The 16,700-nt window shown below is 39.5% G+C and overlaps 1 protein-coding gene across 2 annotated transcripts; it reads left to right on the top strand.

Moving 5' to 3' along the window:
* Nucleotides 1-9,047: 9,047 nt before the first annotated feature.
* LOC116247640 (dof zinc finger protein DOF3.1-like) lies at nucleotides 9,048-11,034 on the top strand. Of its 2 annotated transcripts, none has more exons than XM_031619874.2 (2): nucleotides 9,048-9,400; nucleotides 9,531-11,034. In XM_031619874.2, exon 2 carries the CDS (start codon nucleotides 9,908-9,910, stop codon nucleotides 10,574-10,576), a length of 669 nt encoding a protein of 222 aa, XP_031475734.1. In that variant the 5' UTR covers nucleotides 9,048-9,400; nucleotides 9,531-9,907; the 3' UTR covers nucleotides 10,577-11,034. The 2 variants fall into 2 exon arrangements, with proteins under 2 accessions (XP_031475734.1, XP_031475739.1); XM_031619879.2 differs by having other exon boundaries at nucleotides 9,048-9,437.
* The last annotated feature ends 5,666 nt before the right edge of the window (nucleotides 11,035-16,700 follow it).

Genomic DNA, 16,700 nt, shown 5'->3' with positions numbered 1-16,700 from the left:
TCCCTCAACAAGAAAATTCTGGTTCCGCCACTGCTAAGAGGAGCCAAATTTCTGGCTCCGCCACTGTTAAGAGGAGCCGAGTCTGGGCTCAGTCAAAGCGCTCACACGTTGGCTTTTGACTGGACCTGCATCCGAGTCAAAGTGCTTAACCTTAAAGACATGAGTAAATGCGCTAAATGACGACAAAGTGTTCAACCTTGTTGCTACTAGATGAGATCAATGGCGATAAATATCAGTAACGTCCAAGAATTAAAGGCAACCATGATCATAAGAAGTTTGAAATGGAACCAAGGACTTAAACATGCGTTGGCAACCAATTAATACTCATTTTATTGATCTTGATATGATGAAAAGGTAACATGTCCTTCAATCAATGCCTGCATATCTCCACCAGTGACTGATGTCCCGTATTAGAACTTATGTGCCACTAGCGCCATGTTCTCTCTCTTTTGAGTATCCGGCACATTTCTTATTCGAATCTCGTGGGTGCTACTCTTCTGACGACATTGAGCGTTGGCTTGAAGGGTATTATTCAATGGTTTTAGCATGGAGTTCTTGGTTGTCTTCTCCTCTCTCTCTCTCTCTCTCTCCCTCTCCCCTCTCCTTCTCTTATATATATATATATATATATATATGTGTGTGTGTGTGTGTGTGTGTGTGTGTTTGAGTATGTAGTTGATTATCTCTCTTGGGGATGAGGGAAATCTTATATATGTTTCGAGTATCTAGTTGATTATTTATGACATTAGATCAATGAGTGTGTCTTATTAAACTAAGATCTCAAGGTTTTGTCCACCCCTTTATGTTGCAGCATTAATGAAATCTTGCCTCCTTTAATCTCCACATGACGCTTTAGACTACAACAGTTTAGATCATGGATTAAGGATTTTAGACATTTTTTTTTCTCAATTTTGGTCGCCAAGAGCGCTGGCCAAAATTTTTGGTGGATAATAAATAGCCATTAAAAGTAAAGAAGAAATTAACCACAAAAGGGGCATCCCAAGTGAGAAGTACCATATTCATAAACAGCCAAGAAAGATTAATATTGTTGAACACAATTAATGCAGAGGCAGTGTCATTAAGTGCTTGTTTAATTGCACTATGACTTCGTAAAGGAAGCACATGAATGCATCCAAGGAACTATACTTGATTGATATCATCTTGCAGGCCCCTGAATTTATGTTCATGTGGCACACTTAATCAATGATTAATTATGAAGTCCCCATTAATTAAGGACTGCACCGCACGCACCGGTGCCAGGCATGCCCTACCGGGCCTAACCTAGACCACTTTAGGACACAGCTCGATTTGGTTCGATTCTTATTCTATCAGGCTGGGTGTAGTTCTGTTCTCCTGAGTCATGTTTTACTCACATTGAATCTGAAACTCAAGAACTATGTCACATGAGTGCGGAGTGCGGGTGCAGATGCGGCCCATGCGGGTGTCAGTGTGACTTATCCTAAAAAATTTGGATGCGAGGATGCAACGAAGCTGTATATGCATAATATATATATATATATGTATGTATTCATATCATTTATAATTTTAGCTTGTTTCTTAGCTTAATATGTCATTTCTTTTTATTTTATTACTATACATAAAGAAAAAAAGGGACAGAGAAAAAAAAATAAAAAATATTTTGAACTTACATAAGAAATGATGTGATTGGGGTACGTCTCAGAGCAGCACCAGCACCAACACCAGCACCATGTCAACATGGGTGCAACCATTTTTTTGAAGAGTTCGTATGACATAGCTCATGAAGGATCAAGGAAAATGTATACAAGATTCAACCACTTATTGGAAAGCTAATTTACCTAACTGTAAGTATGTAACATGCCAAACAATCAGTCGTTGCTAGATCAAGCGCAGAAGCAAAGTACTGCTCTATAGCACTAGCAACCTCCAAACTACTATGGATGAAATATACTTTAACAGATATGGAGATCAGGACAACTGAAGCTATGGAACGAGACATATAAAAGTGGGCTGCCACTTTGTTAGGGAAAAGATTCAGAAAAAAAAAAAGTTTTCCACGATGCTACTATGCAATGAAAACTTCAGCAAAATCATCAGCAAGTTTAGAATCACATTACCAACTTGAGGGGGAGTGTTAGTAAATAAAGTCTATATCAAATTAACTCTCTTGGCTCCTCAGCTCTCTCTTAGACTGTTGCAAGAACAGAAGAACTTACCAGCTTAGCTGTACTCTTTAGAACTCTATAAACTGTATATATTTTTCCAAAGTTGTATCATTTAACGTTAACCTAAATAGAGAATTCTTCTCTATCTTTCTGTTTTTCCTCTGCTCTTTCTCTCAATACTGTGACCTTCTCTGCCTTTATCAGTTGCAACATCCACAGTTGTCACTGGTAACAGATCCAGAAATTTAAGTGGAACGACAAACGAGTGAAGTCGTCTTTTATGCATTTCTGTTGAACGCGCTAGCAAGAAGAAGGGAAGATGGGAAGGAGGGCCAAGCTCGCCCTAACTCATGTGCATGGTTCAGCTACTAATTCCTCGCCTTAATGTTCGAGATGAAGGCGCAGTGGGAGCCAGATGGCTCATCCCATTCCCCATTAAGGTAAAACCTCACATTTAATTGTCTCAACTACATATAAGAAAATCGCTTACATGAAAAAAAAAAAAAATCATACTTAAGCATGTTTTTGTTATACCACCAAAGGTTAGGCATGTTTTTGAATTTCTTTGAAAGTTTTATGTTGACAAATTATATTGGTTTTTGAAAGGATTTTGGGCTAGTAAGAAGCATAGATATTGCAAATGGGTCACATAAAAAATAAAGAATTTGAAAATTTTAGAAATTTCAACCAGGAATTAGACTCTCTAGACCCAAAAATTAGAGTAGATTTATAGAGCAATGTAACAAAGTATTCAATGAATCTGCTCCAATTTTTTATGCAGATTGATTAACCACGCAAGCTCAGCTCAATTAGGTTTTGAGTAAGCTTGCCTAAAATTTATTAGACCATGTTTTTCACAATATTAGCACTTGGCTGTCTTATGCTTAACCTAGTCAAGCTCGAGGGCGATCAAGTTGAGGTGAGCCAGGGTGGAGTTGGTCCCGCTTGGCTCGACTTGTGGACAGCCCTACCCATATCCATATGAGATAGTCTGGTGGATCAAAAACCAATCCCACCAGTTATGACATGATCCAATCACAATCATTCGAGTCAATAACCCAAGAAAAACTTCTTATTTGAATCTGTCTAATATGCAAGGGACAGTTTTTTTCCCTTCTTTTTGTGCAAGTGGAAATGGCACCTGTGAAACAATAAAACTTATACACACCCTTGCAAGAGTGTCCCACAAATCTGCTTTAAAAAAATGGGGCGATTCATGGAACACCAGAATCCAGTGTTGCATGAATCTGTCGCAAAATTGAGACATTCATAGGACACTCCCAAAATGTCGCTGCTGTCAAGTAACATTTCATGGCTGTTTGGCAAGAGTCACACTTTATTACCATCCCATGCTTTTTTGAGGAGCATTAAACAATACAAACACTGTGTTAATATTTCATAAATCTATTTCAAAGAAGGAAACAAATTCATAGAACATATATAAGTCTGCTCCAATATTTGGGACAGATTTATGAAAATATTAACATGGTTTCTTGTTGCCAAACACCCCCTTATTGTCATAAAACCTCGATGTAACGCCTCCGTCGCTACAGCCAATGCATGCTTTTAGCAGCTTTTTTGATTGGCAATTGTTGTTGTGATAGCCAAAACCCTCCTATCATGCTGAATCCGCTCGGGACCGAAACAAACAGAGCTAGAAAAGATCAAATCTTTGATGATATGTTGATTGCTAGCATATGAATGAGTTCAAAACTGAATTCTTTGTTATTGATGAGGGAGTTGTGATGGGTAGATGTGGCTCTTTTTAATATAACACAGACTTTTGCTTTTAGTGGAAATAAGTCCATTCAACCAATATTTTCTAAATGAATCCAAGATCCACCAAAGAAAGTCCTAGATCCAGTTGTGTCACAACCCCATCTCCGTTTGGTTCGAGATCTGAACTGGGACATGTAGAACAAGATGTACCTAACTTTGCCCCCCAAAAAAGTCAAAGGGCAATTTAGTCATTTGGATTGACAAAAACCTGTCCCCGTGCCAAAAACGGTCGTGACCGAAATTTCAGGGCACGCAACCCGTCGTTGTCCGCATGGGCAAAACCAAATCTTTACGAATCTTACGTTGTCCCTCGCACGGGCAGCGCCCCTACCCCTGCCCCATGGTCACGGACGGATATGTACCTGACTTTCTGAAAACGACCGAAATGCTCCTCATCATGCAATGCCTTTGTCACTGCATTGAGAGCGCTTCCTTCTCATGCTTAATACGTATAAGTTTAATCTTCTAAAGTACTATTGCACATGATGATATATTGTCCATATGATCAATAAATACATGGCCGTAGAAATAAACCTTTTCTAGAAATTTAGATTTTGTAAATTAATATTTTCATAGTAAAAAATTGAGAGAAAGAGGTCCAGCCTATGGGAACACATTTTCCACAACGAAATTTAGAAGAAAAGGAATTGGGGATGCAAACAGGCCAGAACTAGGTTTCGTCGTGATCTATTATAATGAGAACACTAAGTCTGTGTTTGATAGCGTCAGATCTTATATGATGTTGATCAGTTTAAACAAGTAGTGGATCTCAATAGCATGTATCTCGAATCCATGCTATGTATGGAAAACCATAGATTCAAGGTGATTTGAGATTCAAATTTACAAGCCATTCTTATAATTACATCACATTTATTACAAGAAGAACATAATAGCTTTAGATTGTGTATTTCAAGAACACAATGTTCATTTAATCGTCTCGGATTCATCCTGTTTGTAATCACATTATGAGCTTTAACTCACAGATTATTTTAAGTTTGGTTCTTTTTGTTAGGAATAGTTGAAACCCACATGCTTATTCTACTGTTTTTTTTTTCCTTTATCTCTAGACACTGAAGATTGTTTTCAGATAATCGGCACTCTCGTACCATTACAAGATTTCACACGCCCTTCACGGAGCAAGTTGATCAATTATATGTTTCACATGTGGTTCAACTTCATGTGAATGCATGCGATTATGTCATTTCAAGTAAAAATTCTACAATTTTAGATTAAGTTAGATCAAAGAATCAAAGCAATCAAACACAAGCAAATTGATTGAAAGCGACCAGACTTTAATTAGGAGTAAAGTTTTTAGCTTTCACAAGGCTAGCTTGAACTTTAATTGGGCTACAAAGCATAAGCCATCCCTAGGTTAGGTGCCGAAGCTCGTTAGTTGGGCCTCGCTAGTAGGACCACCGACAAGTTGGTGTGGCCTACGCTTGAACATTAACATGGCAGGGCATAATAAAATAAGAGGTCCCATTAACTAGTGGGTTTGAATTCGCAAGAATTCAAAGTTGTGTCGACTTTGAGATAAACATGCCAAATTTTCAAGCATTGCACTTGTTGAATTAGAAGTGTATTTTTTTTTTCTAGTTAAAAGCATAAGAATATGAATTGCTAGGTCTGGTTTGAATTATCTCTAGTAATACTTGGATACATGGCGATTCTTTGAGTTACATAGAACAAGTAACATTAATTTTATCTTTTTAGCCCACTAAGGATCGAACTATTGAGTGTAGCTATGAAATAATCAGTTTCGTGTTTGTCATTGGTGAGCAAAAAAAGTATCACATCCGACCACCCAAATGCAACCGAACCTCTACCCACCAACTTAGACTAAGACTACATTAGTGTTTTGTGTTTGTCCAATGTACATCAGCGAGTATACTACTTCCACAAAAAGCATAGCACCCATAGGAGAACAAACAACACGAGCATTCACTAGTGCCAGTTCGACCAGCTATACTTATGTCTTGTTTGTTAATTTTCTATATGAAGAAGGATATTGGTGACCTCCGAACCCTACAATGAAGCAGTTTTGCATGAAAAATTGCATTTTGATGCAATAAGGATATCTACTGGCTTATAGACAATAGTGAAGCTACCATGGGGCTAGAGTGGGCAAGTACCCACCCAGCCTCTGTAAACCTTTATAAAAGTTTTATTATTATATGTTGGACTAAGGCTTAGCCACATGAGGTGTCCACACTAAACCCACACTAGTGACTTCTAACTTTACAATACACCCAATCCATTATAATAGTAAGATAGATCATTGCTCCTCAGCTAAAACTTTCTATCTTCAATGCTGCTTATAGACAAAACCAAAAAAGGCACTTGCGTGAAAAGATACATTATGAATGCAAAAATGACATCTACTAACTTGTAGAGACGACAGGAAAAAAAGAAAAGGATCAGTCCGCTTAAGAAATGATGTTATTGATGTTATTGTACACTCTGCATACATAAGAACTTAACTACAAGTAACTTCTTGACTTCTTGTGAAACCAAGTGAATTGAAATTTACAGAAACTTAGTGTCCCAAATCCATTTTACTTTGGTTCATTATACAAAACCCCTTCTAAACACGCTAAGTTAAGGCAACCACATCAAGCTTCCTCTTCTAACTATAAGGGACATAAAGTAGTTGGTTAGGATAGAGTCATAACAGACATGTTAATAGTTCGATTCTCATAAGGTAAAGTGGTAGAGCACAGTACTTAAGTTAAAGTATATGCTGCGATTATCATTGACGTTGTCAGTAGATGATCTCAAAGGCAAGGGGAATTGAAGCGCCTTTGAGCTTCTTTTCAAAGGATGGGCTGTGCTAACTATTAGCTCACTTAAAACTTATTTTTTTAGATTAAAAAATAAAAACATATATATAAGGGTAAATTAGGAAATTTATAATTGAAGGTCACCTAATGGTAGACCTGGGCAGCATGAGCTGACCGACCGCTTGCACTCCGCAATTTCGGATGAAATTCGGTCATGTACGGGCGAACGAATCGCCATCATACACGTGTACGGCGGACAACTAACCATCGGGGGGGGTGGGACGTTAACATTCTGATTCGCAGCTGCGGTACAAACGCACGGTACAAGGGGAGCAGTTGAGGCCATCGGACGGTCCACATCGCTTGCTTCCCCCTCCCTCGAGATTGCTTCGTTCCCACGCGAGCCCCCGCATGTCGCATAACAGTTATACCATCAATCCACCGCCTTGTTTTCTTTCTGTAACTTCTCCTGCACGGCAGCCCTGCTCCTTAACGCGGTCGTACGAAAATAACTTCTTCTTCGGTCGAAGCCGTTCCCTGGTTTCTTCGTTCGCAGGATAATGGCATTTCTGTTAACTGACGTCGGGAGTCGTGGCAATTGGGTGAACGGAAAATATGGGCATCAGCGTCTGTTCCGCGCCGCAGTAGCCATAGACCCCAAAGAGGAAAAAAGGAAAAGAAATTACAGTTTTGTGAATTCTATTAAAATCTTGTCCTTTCTGGAAATTATGGTGCGGATGAGCGCGGACTCATTTGACCCAAACGAAGGTGTGAAAACCGTTGGGGACTTCCAGCGCCCAATTCCACATTGATTGAGGGCTACGATTCCTTATCGAATTACTTAGAGGAGCCTTTTGGTTTCTCAATTTCCTCAAACAACTCCTATAAAGCGATCCAAAGGCAGTTGAGTTTTAGGATTTTCTTGTTTATTGAATTCATCCAGCCCTAAACGGCGTAGCGTAACTATAACTGCCATTGGTTGCGCTAGGGGCGCACTAAGCATGTTCCCAGTTTGATTCATGTGGGCACTATGTTAAAAATAAAGTGAATTCGTCGATGTACATTAGGTCTACACTAGGGACCAACACAATTTTTAATCTTGTGAGTTGGGGGCTTAAGGCCTTTTTTCTTTTTTTAATGTAATGGGTCGTAGTTCTCTCTCTCACTTGCTTCGATCCGGATTTAGATGGATACTAGTTATTAATATGCTCAACGACTAATCCTCAGTCTGACTATTCATTGAGATCTTGTCTTGCCAAACTTGTGATTGGGGACTTGGTCTGAGTCTGTAGTTCCTCAAATCCGATCAATTGCTCAGCCAGTTCTTCCTCTTGGAGAGATAGACAGTTCATTCATGAACACTGCCATAAGATGTACAAAAAGAATCTGTAATCTGTATTACTGCACCAGGTCATCGTAATGTACTGTAACGGGAAATAGCGCAATGGTCGACATTTACTATGCCTTCTTCATCCATTGGCTGTTGTCTGATCCGCCATGGCTGTTGCAGTGGGGGAGTTACATGTGAGGCTGGGAAAAGACACGTGCCTGTGCCTCCACGGAGTCACTGTAGAATGCATTGAAGGGCGAGGCCAAGGAATGGGGTGGCCTTCCTTAGACTCGGCCCCCTCGGCCGCTGGCTTAAGTGCTTCCTCTGACTTAGATTTATGGCTCTGCCACTGTACAGTTTAACTTTTCTTTTTCCTTCCTTTTTACAGTGAGGTTGTTGTTGGGCAAGACTTGAACTTCCACAAAACTGCATCCAAGATGGTTTAGCATATTCTCTTGTATTTAAAATTTGGAACAATTCTTGGTTTTTGTTTGTGGTTATGCTTATCTTCTCTGTACTTTTCCAATTTTATCAGATAAGAGAAGGAGATAAGGAGAGTTACATGGAGTTGAGGGATATAAAGATACTAAATCTTAAGGGAAGAGAGTTCATCAAGAAATGCTTTGAGGAATGGAGTGATTTCAGTTCCTTTCAATTACCTGTAAAATATGAGTTTTGGGTATCATGAGATTTACATTTTTCATATGGAAAGTCACTTGAAGCTCACTTAGCAAACCGTGTGAGGTGAAGATTCAGATCTAATGCCTGAAACAATATTTGCATCTAGAAAAGCAGGTGCCTTTGAGAAATAACATAAACAATGAATCCTGGAAGAAATTAGAGAGAAAAAGATTGCCATGGGTGGTAAATACAGCATCTTGAATAACCCAACAGTAATTTACAATAATAAATCTCCATGAATGCCAATAATTACAGCTTCAATTTGGTGGAGTTGCTATGAACCATGTGAGGTACTCAGGAAGGTATTTAAATGCCAGAAAGGTAAAATTTTTGTACACAAATTCTTTTTAAACCCAAGTCTGATTTTCATCCTCCCATCTCCCTGGCTCCTCCTCTGCGCCTTCACTCACAGGCTCCTCCATTCCCTCTCCTCTTCTTCTGCCATTGGAGATTGTTAGTCCCCAACTCTCAAATTTATGAAATCTTTGGACTGGTTCTCTTCCAAGTGAGAAGTACCAGGCTTTGTGAAGCAGTTTGTATGCGTCTTTGATAGTTTTCCGGTTGGAATTCCTTGAAGCAATTTCCTTGGGCTTTCTCTGTCGTCCTCATCCTCCTCTGCTGAAGAGCATCTCCATAAAACTGAAATTCTCCTGCTGAACCCTTTTGTTGGGATGATCTGAACTTGGGTGTGATTCTTTTCCTTGTACATGAAAATTTAAAAGTGTATGGCCTGATTTTCTTTTCTATTTTGCAGTGTGAAGAGATTTTTTTTTTTTTGCTGTTAGTATATTTATACCTGCATATTTTTCATGTCAGGATGAATTCTAGTCAGGGAAATTGAATTGGTGCTCTTCTCTTCCATAGTTTCAGTCTTTGATAGGGAGCGAACTCAGGCCTTATCACTAATATCTCTCTGTCTGGACAATTCTTTTCCTCCATAGAAAGCCAATCCAGATCGGAGAACAAAGGCTACAAACCGAATTCTCTCTCTCTCTCTCTCTCTCTCTCTCTCTCTCTCTCTCTCTCTCTCTCTCTCTCTCTTCTTATTTTCCACTCCTCAATTCAGATCAACAAACCTCACAGGAAAGGGAACCATAAAACAGAAACCCAGTTTCCTCCATGAAACCATACTCCTGAAATCTCAAAAAAACCAGCAATATCCCGGAAAACCAAAAAAAAAAAACCACCAGAGAATGCAGGACCCTGGGTTGTTCCCGGAACGGCGAACCACCAAGCCCCAATTCCCCGAGCAGGAGCAGCAGCAACTCAAGTGCCCCCGCTGCGACTCCACCAACACCAAGTTCTGCTATTACAACAACTACAACCTCTCTCAGCCCCGCCACTTCTGCAAGAGCTGCCGCCGGTACTGGACTAAAGGCGGGGCTCTGCGCAACGTCCCCGTCGGCGGCGGCAGCCGGAAGAATTCAAAAAAGTCGTCAGCCTCGAAGCTGAAGAATTCTGTCAATACAGGGACCAGCACAGCGGCCGCCGCCGCTTCCTCGCCATGCTCGTCATCTTCCTCGTCGTTCCTCAAGGCGGAGCAAGACATTCCAGCCGGAATTTACGCCCCGGCGACGGATTACGACCACCGACTGCTAGACATCACCGGGACTTTCAGCTCTTTGCTGGCGTCGAGCGGGCATTTTGGGCCGCTATGCGAGCCAACGAGCTCGAGGATGGGGAGGGCCCAAGGGGGAGTGAATGCGCCGGAGAACGGATGGGGTTTGCCGGAATATTCGGATGGAACGGTCGTTGGGGGCTCTAGCGACAATGGGGAGGCACTATTAGGGGATCCTGCTTGTTGGGTAGGCGGCAGTTGGCCGGATTTGGCCATGTACGCTCCTGGTTCTAACTTCCAGTGAGGTCTCTCTCTCTCTCTCTCTCTCTCTCTCTCTCTCTCTCTCTCTACTGCGTTCACATGCACACGAATACAAGTTAGAGACATGCTATCTATTGGCGATTTAGAGCTACAAATAGCATAGCAGAAAGAGAAAAAACATGCAAAGGAATGCAAAAGAGAGTAGTGGTAGAGTCAAATGAAAAAAAAGCAGCAACAGGTTGTGGAAGAGCAATACAAGCATGTTTTAATGGAAAGTGGAAGGTATTAAATGTTCCAGAGCTTCTTCTTTGTGGGGGTTTACTGCATTGTTTTGTTTTAAATTTTCTCTTTTTTTCCTTCTTTATTCCCCAGGTGAATGTTGTTGGCGTTTTGGTGTGGTGTCTTAATGAGGATGGTTGTTTTTTGTTCTTCTTTCAACCTTTGGTTTATGATAGGCATTGTTGTTTATACTGAATGAAAACGATGAACATTTTGCTAGAAGTACTTCTCTTTGTTTCCAGTCTGTCTTTGGTAACGTTTTTCTCATGAGTCCAGTATAGATCTACAATTTTCTTGAATGTGTGTTATTATTGTGAAGTAAAGCTTAATTTCTTCTATTTAGAGTGGAATACAGATCTTTACACTCTGGATTTACTTACCGACTTTAGTTAGTTTCCATCTCTCTCTCTCAGCCTAAGAGGTTTGCATAACTGGTCGAGCTGATGGGCTTTTAAGAAACCTGTTATTAGTTCAATTCTTGTGGGTGGTTCACCTTATTCCTTTCTGCGTTCAAGCAGAGTTTAATATCAATTCCCTTCATTTTTCATTCGATTCTCCTGAATTCTGATTGCTCTCTCTCTTTTAAAGCATGCGGACGTTCGAAAGTGGGGCTTAAATGCTTACAGCTTAGGATGTTAAAGCTCAAGTAATGCTTATCGGAAAAAACAGCAATTTTATCAGGCAAAACAACAGATTTGAACACGTCGAACACTTTGATGGGTCAAATTTGTCAAAAAGGTAAAGGCAGAATCTGCTAGTTGATGAGTCCAAAGCCCTTCTGTAGAACTTGGTACATGTTAGGCATGAGAGTCTTTTTTAGTTAAAGAAGTAATACTAAATGTCAATGAAGTATGAATTTACATAAATAATCTTTAACAGAGTCCACATATCCAGCTAGAAACTTGAAAAATAAGCAATGCCCTTCCTCGTTTACTGTAATGGCAACACACACACACACATTTTGTATGTATGCGTGTGTGTGTGTGTGTAATCTTAACCTTGTTGTTTGTTGACAAACTATGTAAATCATATCTATAAAATTCTTTTACTTGCATGATCATTTCATCTAACGATTTTGAAGCAAGAAATTAACAAACCTATTCGTTCTACAATTTCTTTGGCTGCAAAAAGGCTGAGGTCATTCGATTATACAATGTAACTTGAAACATGATAAAAGCAAGCTTATACTGTGCATGCAGTATTCTAGAACTGGGGGTTGGTAAGTTGCTATTCAGTAAGCCCCAAGGAGGTTGACAAGCATAGGGGAGTCAGGGCTTGGCTGTTAATCAAACAGCTGCAACTCTCAAGTTATAGTTTTTGTGGCCTCTCCGCAAGCAAAATCATGTACAGGCCCTAGAGACGGGGTACGATTGCGGGATCTCATGATCATACGAACGCGACTAAGTCTCTCGACCCAGGTGCAGTTTTCATATACAATAAGCTCACGAAAAAGACGAAAATATCACTGTAGAGTAGTGCTGGTCCCACTGGACTGGTGGATGATGATGCAGCTAGTAGACACCGCCAATGGAATTTCTTTCCCATAAATCTCTCCTCTACAGTTTGTATTCTTCCCAAAGGGAAAGAGATGGCCAGAAATCCTGCTTGTTTTTTAGTACTGCATTCAGGTTGGAGTTGTTCTCTACAACCAGTTTAGTCTCAATACTAGTGGCGGAGTGGCAGAAGCATACTATTATTTAAATTTCAAAACTAAAAAAGGTAAAAATAATAAAACATCAAAATATAACTAAAGTAAATTTTGTAGGCTAGTGTGGGCAATTGCCCGCAACGGCTACAGTGTGGCTTTGCTAGTTGGTACCAAAGAAACACACACTACACAAAAGGAATCAGAGAATAAGCACAAGATGCATGTTCCCCTATTCTTTTAACAATTTCACAAGCCCAAAGTGGTTCCAATGGAATTTTCTGAAGATGACAAGATAGCTCATCTGCTCCTCTCATTGTTCCTTCTTGTAGAAATAGATGTGGAGAGAGGGTCCCACCCTCCCTATCTTTCTCCACTACAAACACGAACCGAGTGAACTTCCACGTATTTGTATGGTGCGCTATCTTGTCACAGAGGGATTGCTGCCGCTCCGACACCACTTTCTCCAATCAGGGGTCAATGTATGTAGCGGCGGAGCCAGAAATTTGGGCCGAGGGGCACTAATATAAGAAATCTTGGATCCGAGGTGTACCAACATCTAGTAAGCTAAATTATATGGAGGAATTGATATGTAAATAAAATAAATCATGTGGTCTGCATGGGTAACTGCTTGGATAAGTCCACACCTAGCTCTGCCACTGGGTGCATGCATGCATCTGCGGTTCATTCTGCCTCAAGAATATCTTTTACAAAAACTAGCTAAAAAGATGAATTGAGAGAACCTTTAATGCATTCAAAATCCTGTGTTTGTGACCAATGGTTCGGTTACTGTGCATCGAGGGAAACTTACCCCTTTTGTATAGCTTTTCATACTCAAATCAAACACATAAAAAATTACCCTGCCAAATTCAATGGATCAGGGTAATTTTACCCTGAAAAAAAAGTCGGACCTGGGGAGGTTTAACTTCTTACCATCCATTTTTTTCCACAGTAATTTTACCACTCAAAATTTTACTTGTGCATCAAATGAGGCCTTAAGGGATCGTTTGCCAAATGGAATAGCTTGTAATTGTTTCATGAATCTGCTCCAAAAGTACAACATATTTATAAAATACTTTTTAAGGTGATCCACTAATCTGTCCAACCTTTGAAACATATTGATTACATAATGTTTTGTTTGTCAAATGGACCATACCGAGCTTTTGCTCTTATAATAATATCCCATTTATGTAAGAAGAAATGATCTTTAGTTTATGCTTGTGTTTGTTAACATAAAGATCATATCCACTTGGTAACTTGCACTTGGGGCTACGGAATACAATATTGCATCACGTAGTGTATAGCTGACCGTCTAAAGTGCACAAGATGAGACACACCACCTGTTTGATTCTCATGAGTGATACTCTTTGTTGTAGTATTAAGGTAGAGTAAAAGAAGTCTTTAGGTATTAATGATCTCCAAATTGGAGTTTGCTTTATATTTTTTGTATAAGTAGGAAATTGAGACCAACAGTTTGAAAATTTTATTTCATCTGCCCGTCAGAAAAGCATATTATTGCAATTGTTTTCGTTTTGTGTTTTTTTTTTCCTTTTTTTTACCAAAAATCATGGCCGCACCAAAGATGCACATTAGTGCATCGCCTTCACTTCTTCGTTAACCTTGCAAATGTGCTTCATGTAGTTGTTTACTACTAAAACTATACTTTCATGGACATTATTAAATTGTTTTCCAGTTGTACCCAAATTTGTGACTCAAAAAGATCTTACTTTACACGAAAAGTAATTATGCGCGGATGTGCAATTACCATCAAGCGAATCCTGATGAGAACATCCGTAAGGTTAAATTATATATGTCCATCAAACAAGCATTTATGTCTTCAGCTAGATAGCGCAGTTAGTTGATATGACATATATATATATATATATCATATTTTTTAAGTCTTGATGAGAGCTAGTCATATATATATATATATATATATATATATATATATATATATATATGAATTCATATTTTCTAAGTCTTGATGCGAGCTAGTCACTAAAATGTGATCTCTACTACAGGAAAAACCGGAAATCGATTCCAAAAACATATTCTTTGAAGTATAAAGAATTTGTAATTAAGAAAAATCCACACTCTCGTTCTGTTAAGCTTAGTGATGGCATTTATATTATGATAAATTGGGAATGATTCCGCTAGCTATTTGGGAAGGGAAAGCATGTCTCTGTGTTCATTGGTTTCATTAAAGAATATATTAAATAGAGGGTGAAGCACTAAATGCTAGAGCGGTTGGTCATATCAAAAGGTGGGAGCCATGCTCCTTACTGCTGCAGCTGGCTGGTTGATGTCCATCTCATTCCCACCATAAGACTTCATTGAGAGTGAGAGTCGTGTGGTGGAAGTCCCTCAAAGCAATAATCCTCCGCCTGCACTCTATGATAATCTATATAATAGGGAAACCAGTGGTGGAGCCCGAAATTTCTGACTTAAGGGTAGTGTTACATTAAATTTCAAATTTTAAGGGGCAGTTATATGTGAAAAAACGAAAATGAATGACGTTTATATATGAAAATAAAACAAATTTCATGGGCTGGTGTGGGCAATTCCCCACCACAGCCACAATGTCGGACCAGACTTGCATCATCGGGGTCGTGTTTGGAGGTTGTGGCTCATTTCTTCTTGATGGTGCATTTGGGATGAGCGCAACAACAGGGTCTTCAGGGACACCTTGTCATCGTCGGAATCTGTGGCACGCCTTGTGTAGAGAGATGTCTTCTTTGTTATTCGGCTGCGACGCCGTCCTTCGTCTACTGCTGGATGACTCTGTTGTTCCGTCTGTCCACCCTATCTTCACCTCTCTTATGATGTTTTCTTGTGCTACTAACTACTCTCTCTCTCTCTCTCTCTCTCTCTCTCTTTGAAAGAGAGTATCTGCAAATTGAATCTTAACTGAACCCGATTGCTTGTGATAATGGATTGGATTTGGCATTAATGTTCTTACATCCAAATCTAATTGGGTTTCTAATGAACAGGAGGAAATCCCACTATGCAGCCTAGTGAAAGTTGAAAACCCCTTCTCCCTGCGCCACGGGTTCAAGGGTGCAGTGGTTCATGTCTTACGAAGATCATACTGTGAAGATTAAGGTAAAAAAAACAAAAACTTAGTTATATTCACAAAAGAATGAAACGCGCCTCAATGGAGGCGAGGTGCTCAATTAGAAAAACTCGATATGTTTTTCATTTGAAGGGGTATTTGAGTCTCTTTATAATGTAATTATGTTTCTATTTTTTCATCTTCATTTCCAGTATCATATAATCTTTTTAAAATCAATGACTACGTCACCATTTTTTTTCTTGTTTTTCTCTTAACTATCCATCACAATGGATCGGACCAGACGGCCCTTATGAGTAAGAAGGATCGCCTCATGTTGAGAGCAAGAATCCATGAAGCTTTGTCCCACCACTCATGGCTGGTTGCCATGAAGGCTTATCATCATTCTCTCTCTGCCCCCCATGTTCTCCCCTGCCTAATTTTCTCTCTCTACGTTGCTTGTTCAGAGGACTGAAAGGATGCTTCACGGCACCGCAATCTTGTGATGACTCTTAATCGAATTATTGCAATCATGCACGAGGAATGCCCTTCTTTTGCTTCACCTGATCTCGCCCACGCCCACGGTGTGTTGCACTCGATGGCTTCTGAACCAGCGGTGGCCTTAATCAAGGAGCCAGGTACGTAACATGCAGGCATCACTTGTTCTTGTCCACATTTGCTCATTTTCCATTTATGAAGGGCCAATATCAACATATTTGAAATTGTTCTTTTGATCTTCCAAGGACGGTGAAGCTAATTTTTTATGGGTAGTTGGTTATATTAGTCAGTAACTGAAGCAAGATAGAATTGAAGCTTTTAAATTTTGACAGAGGTTGAAACAATCGTTGTTTTAAATTTTTATATAAGACAATTGAAATTTTCTAAAATTTACATGCAAATTTTAAAAAAAAAATGTGAGGGCTAGGGGCCCTGTAGGCCTCCCCTTGGCTCTGCCCCTGACCAACAGTCACCTGTTCAAAATTCAGATCACCATTTAGTCTCTTTTCAAATAGGAGCAAAGACATGAAGTTTTTTGTTGTAGGTATCAAATTATAGCTTCAGAATTTTAACAAGAGCCAAACTAAAATTTTTCAAAAATTGTTGTATAAATTAAACTAAAAATTTTAAAATTTACATTTAAATTTTTAAATTTTTTAAAATCTACACAAAGTGGAGAGGCCAATGCCCCTCCTA

This window comes from Nymphaea colorata, chromosome 1 (assembly GCF_008831285.2).
Source record: "Nymphaea colorata isolate Beijing-Zhang1983 chromosome 1, ASM883128v2, whole genome shotgun sequence".
Taxonomy (NCBI): domain Eukaryota; kingdom Viridiplantae; phylum Streptophyta; class Magnoliopsida; order Nymphaeales; family Nymphaeaceae; genus Nymphaea; species Nymphaea colorata.
The sequence above is the reverse complement of the archived record's forward strand: the minus strand, read 5'-3'. Positions and strand labels throughout refer to the sequence as shown.

Excerpts from the sequence above, each read along its gene's own strand:
- LOC116247640 (XM_031619874.2), top strand. The coding sequence starts at position 9,908 with ATGCAGGACCCTGGGTTGTTCCCGGAACGGCGAACCACCAAGCCCCAA.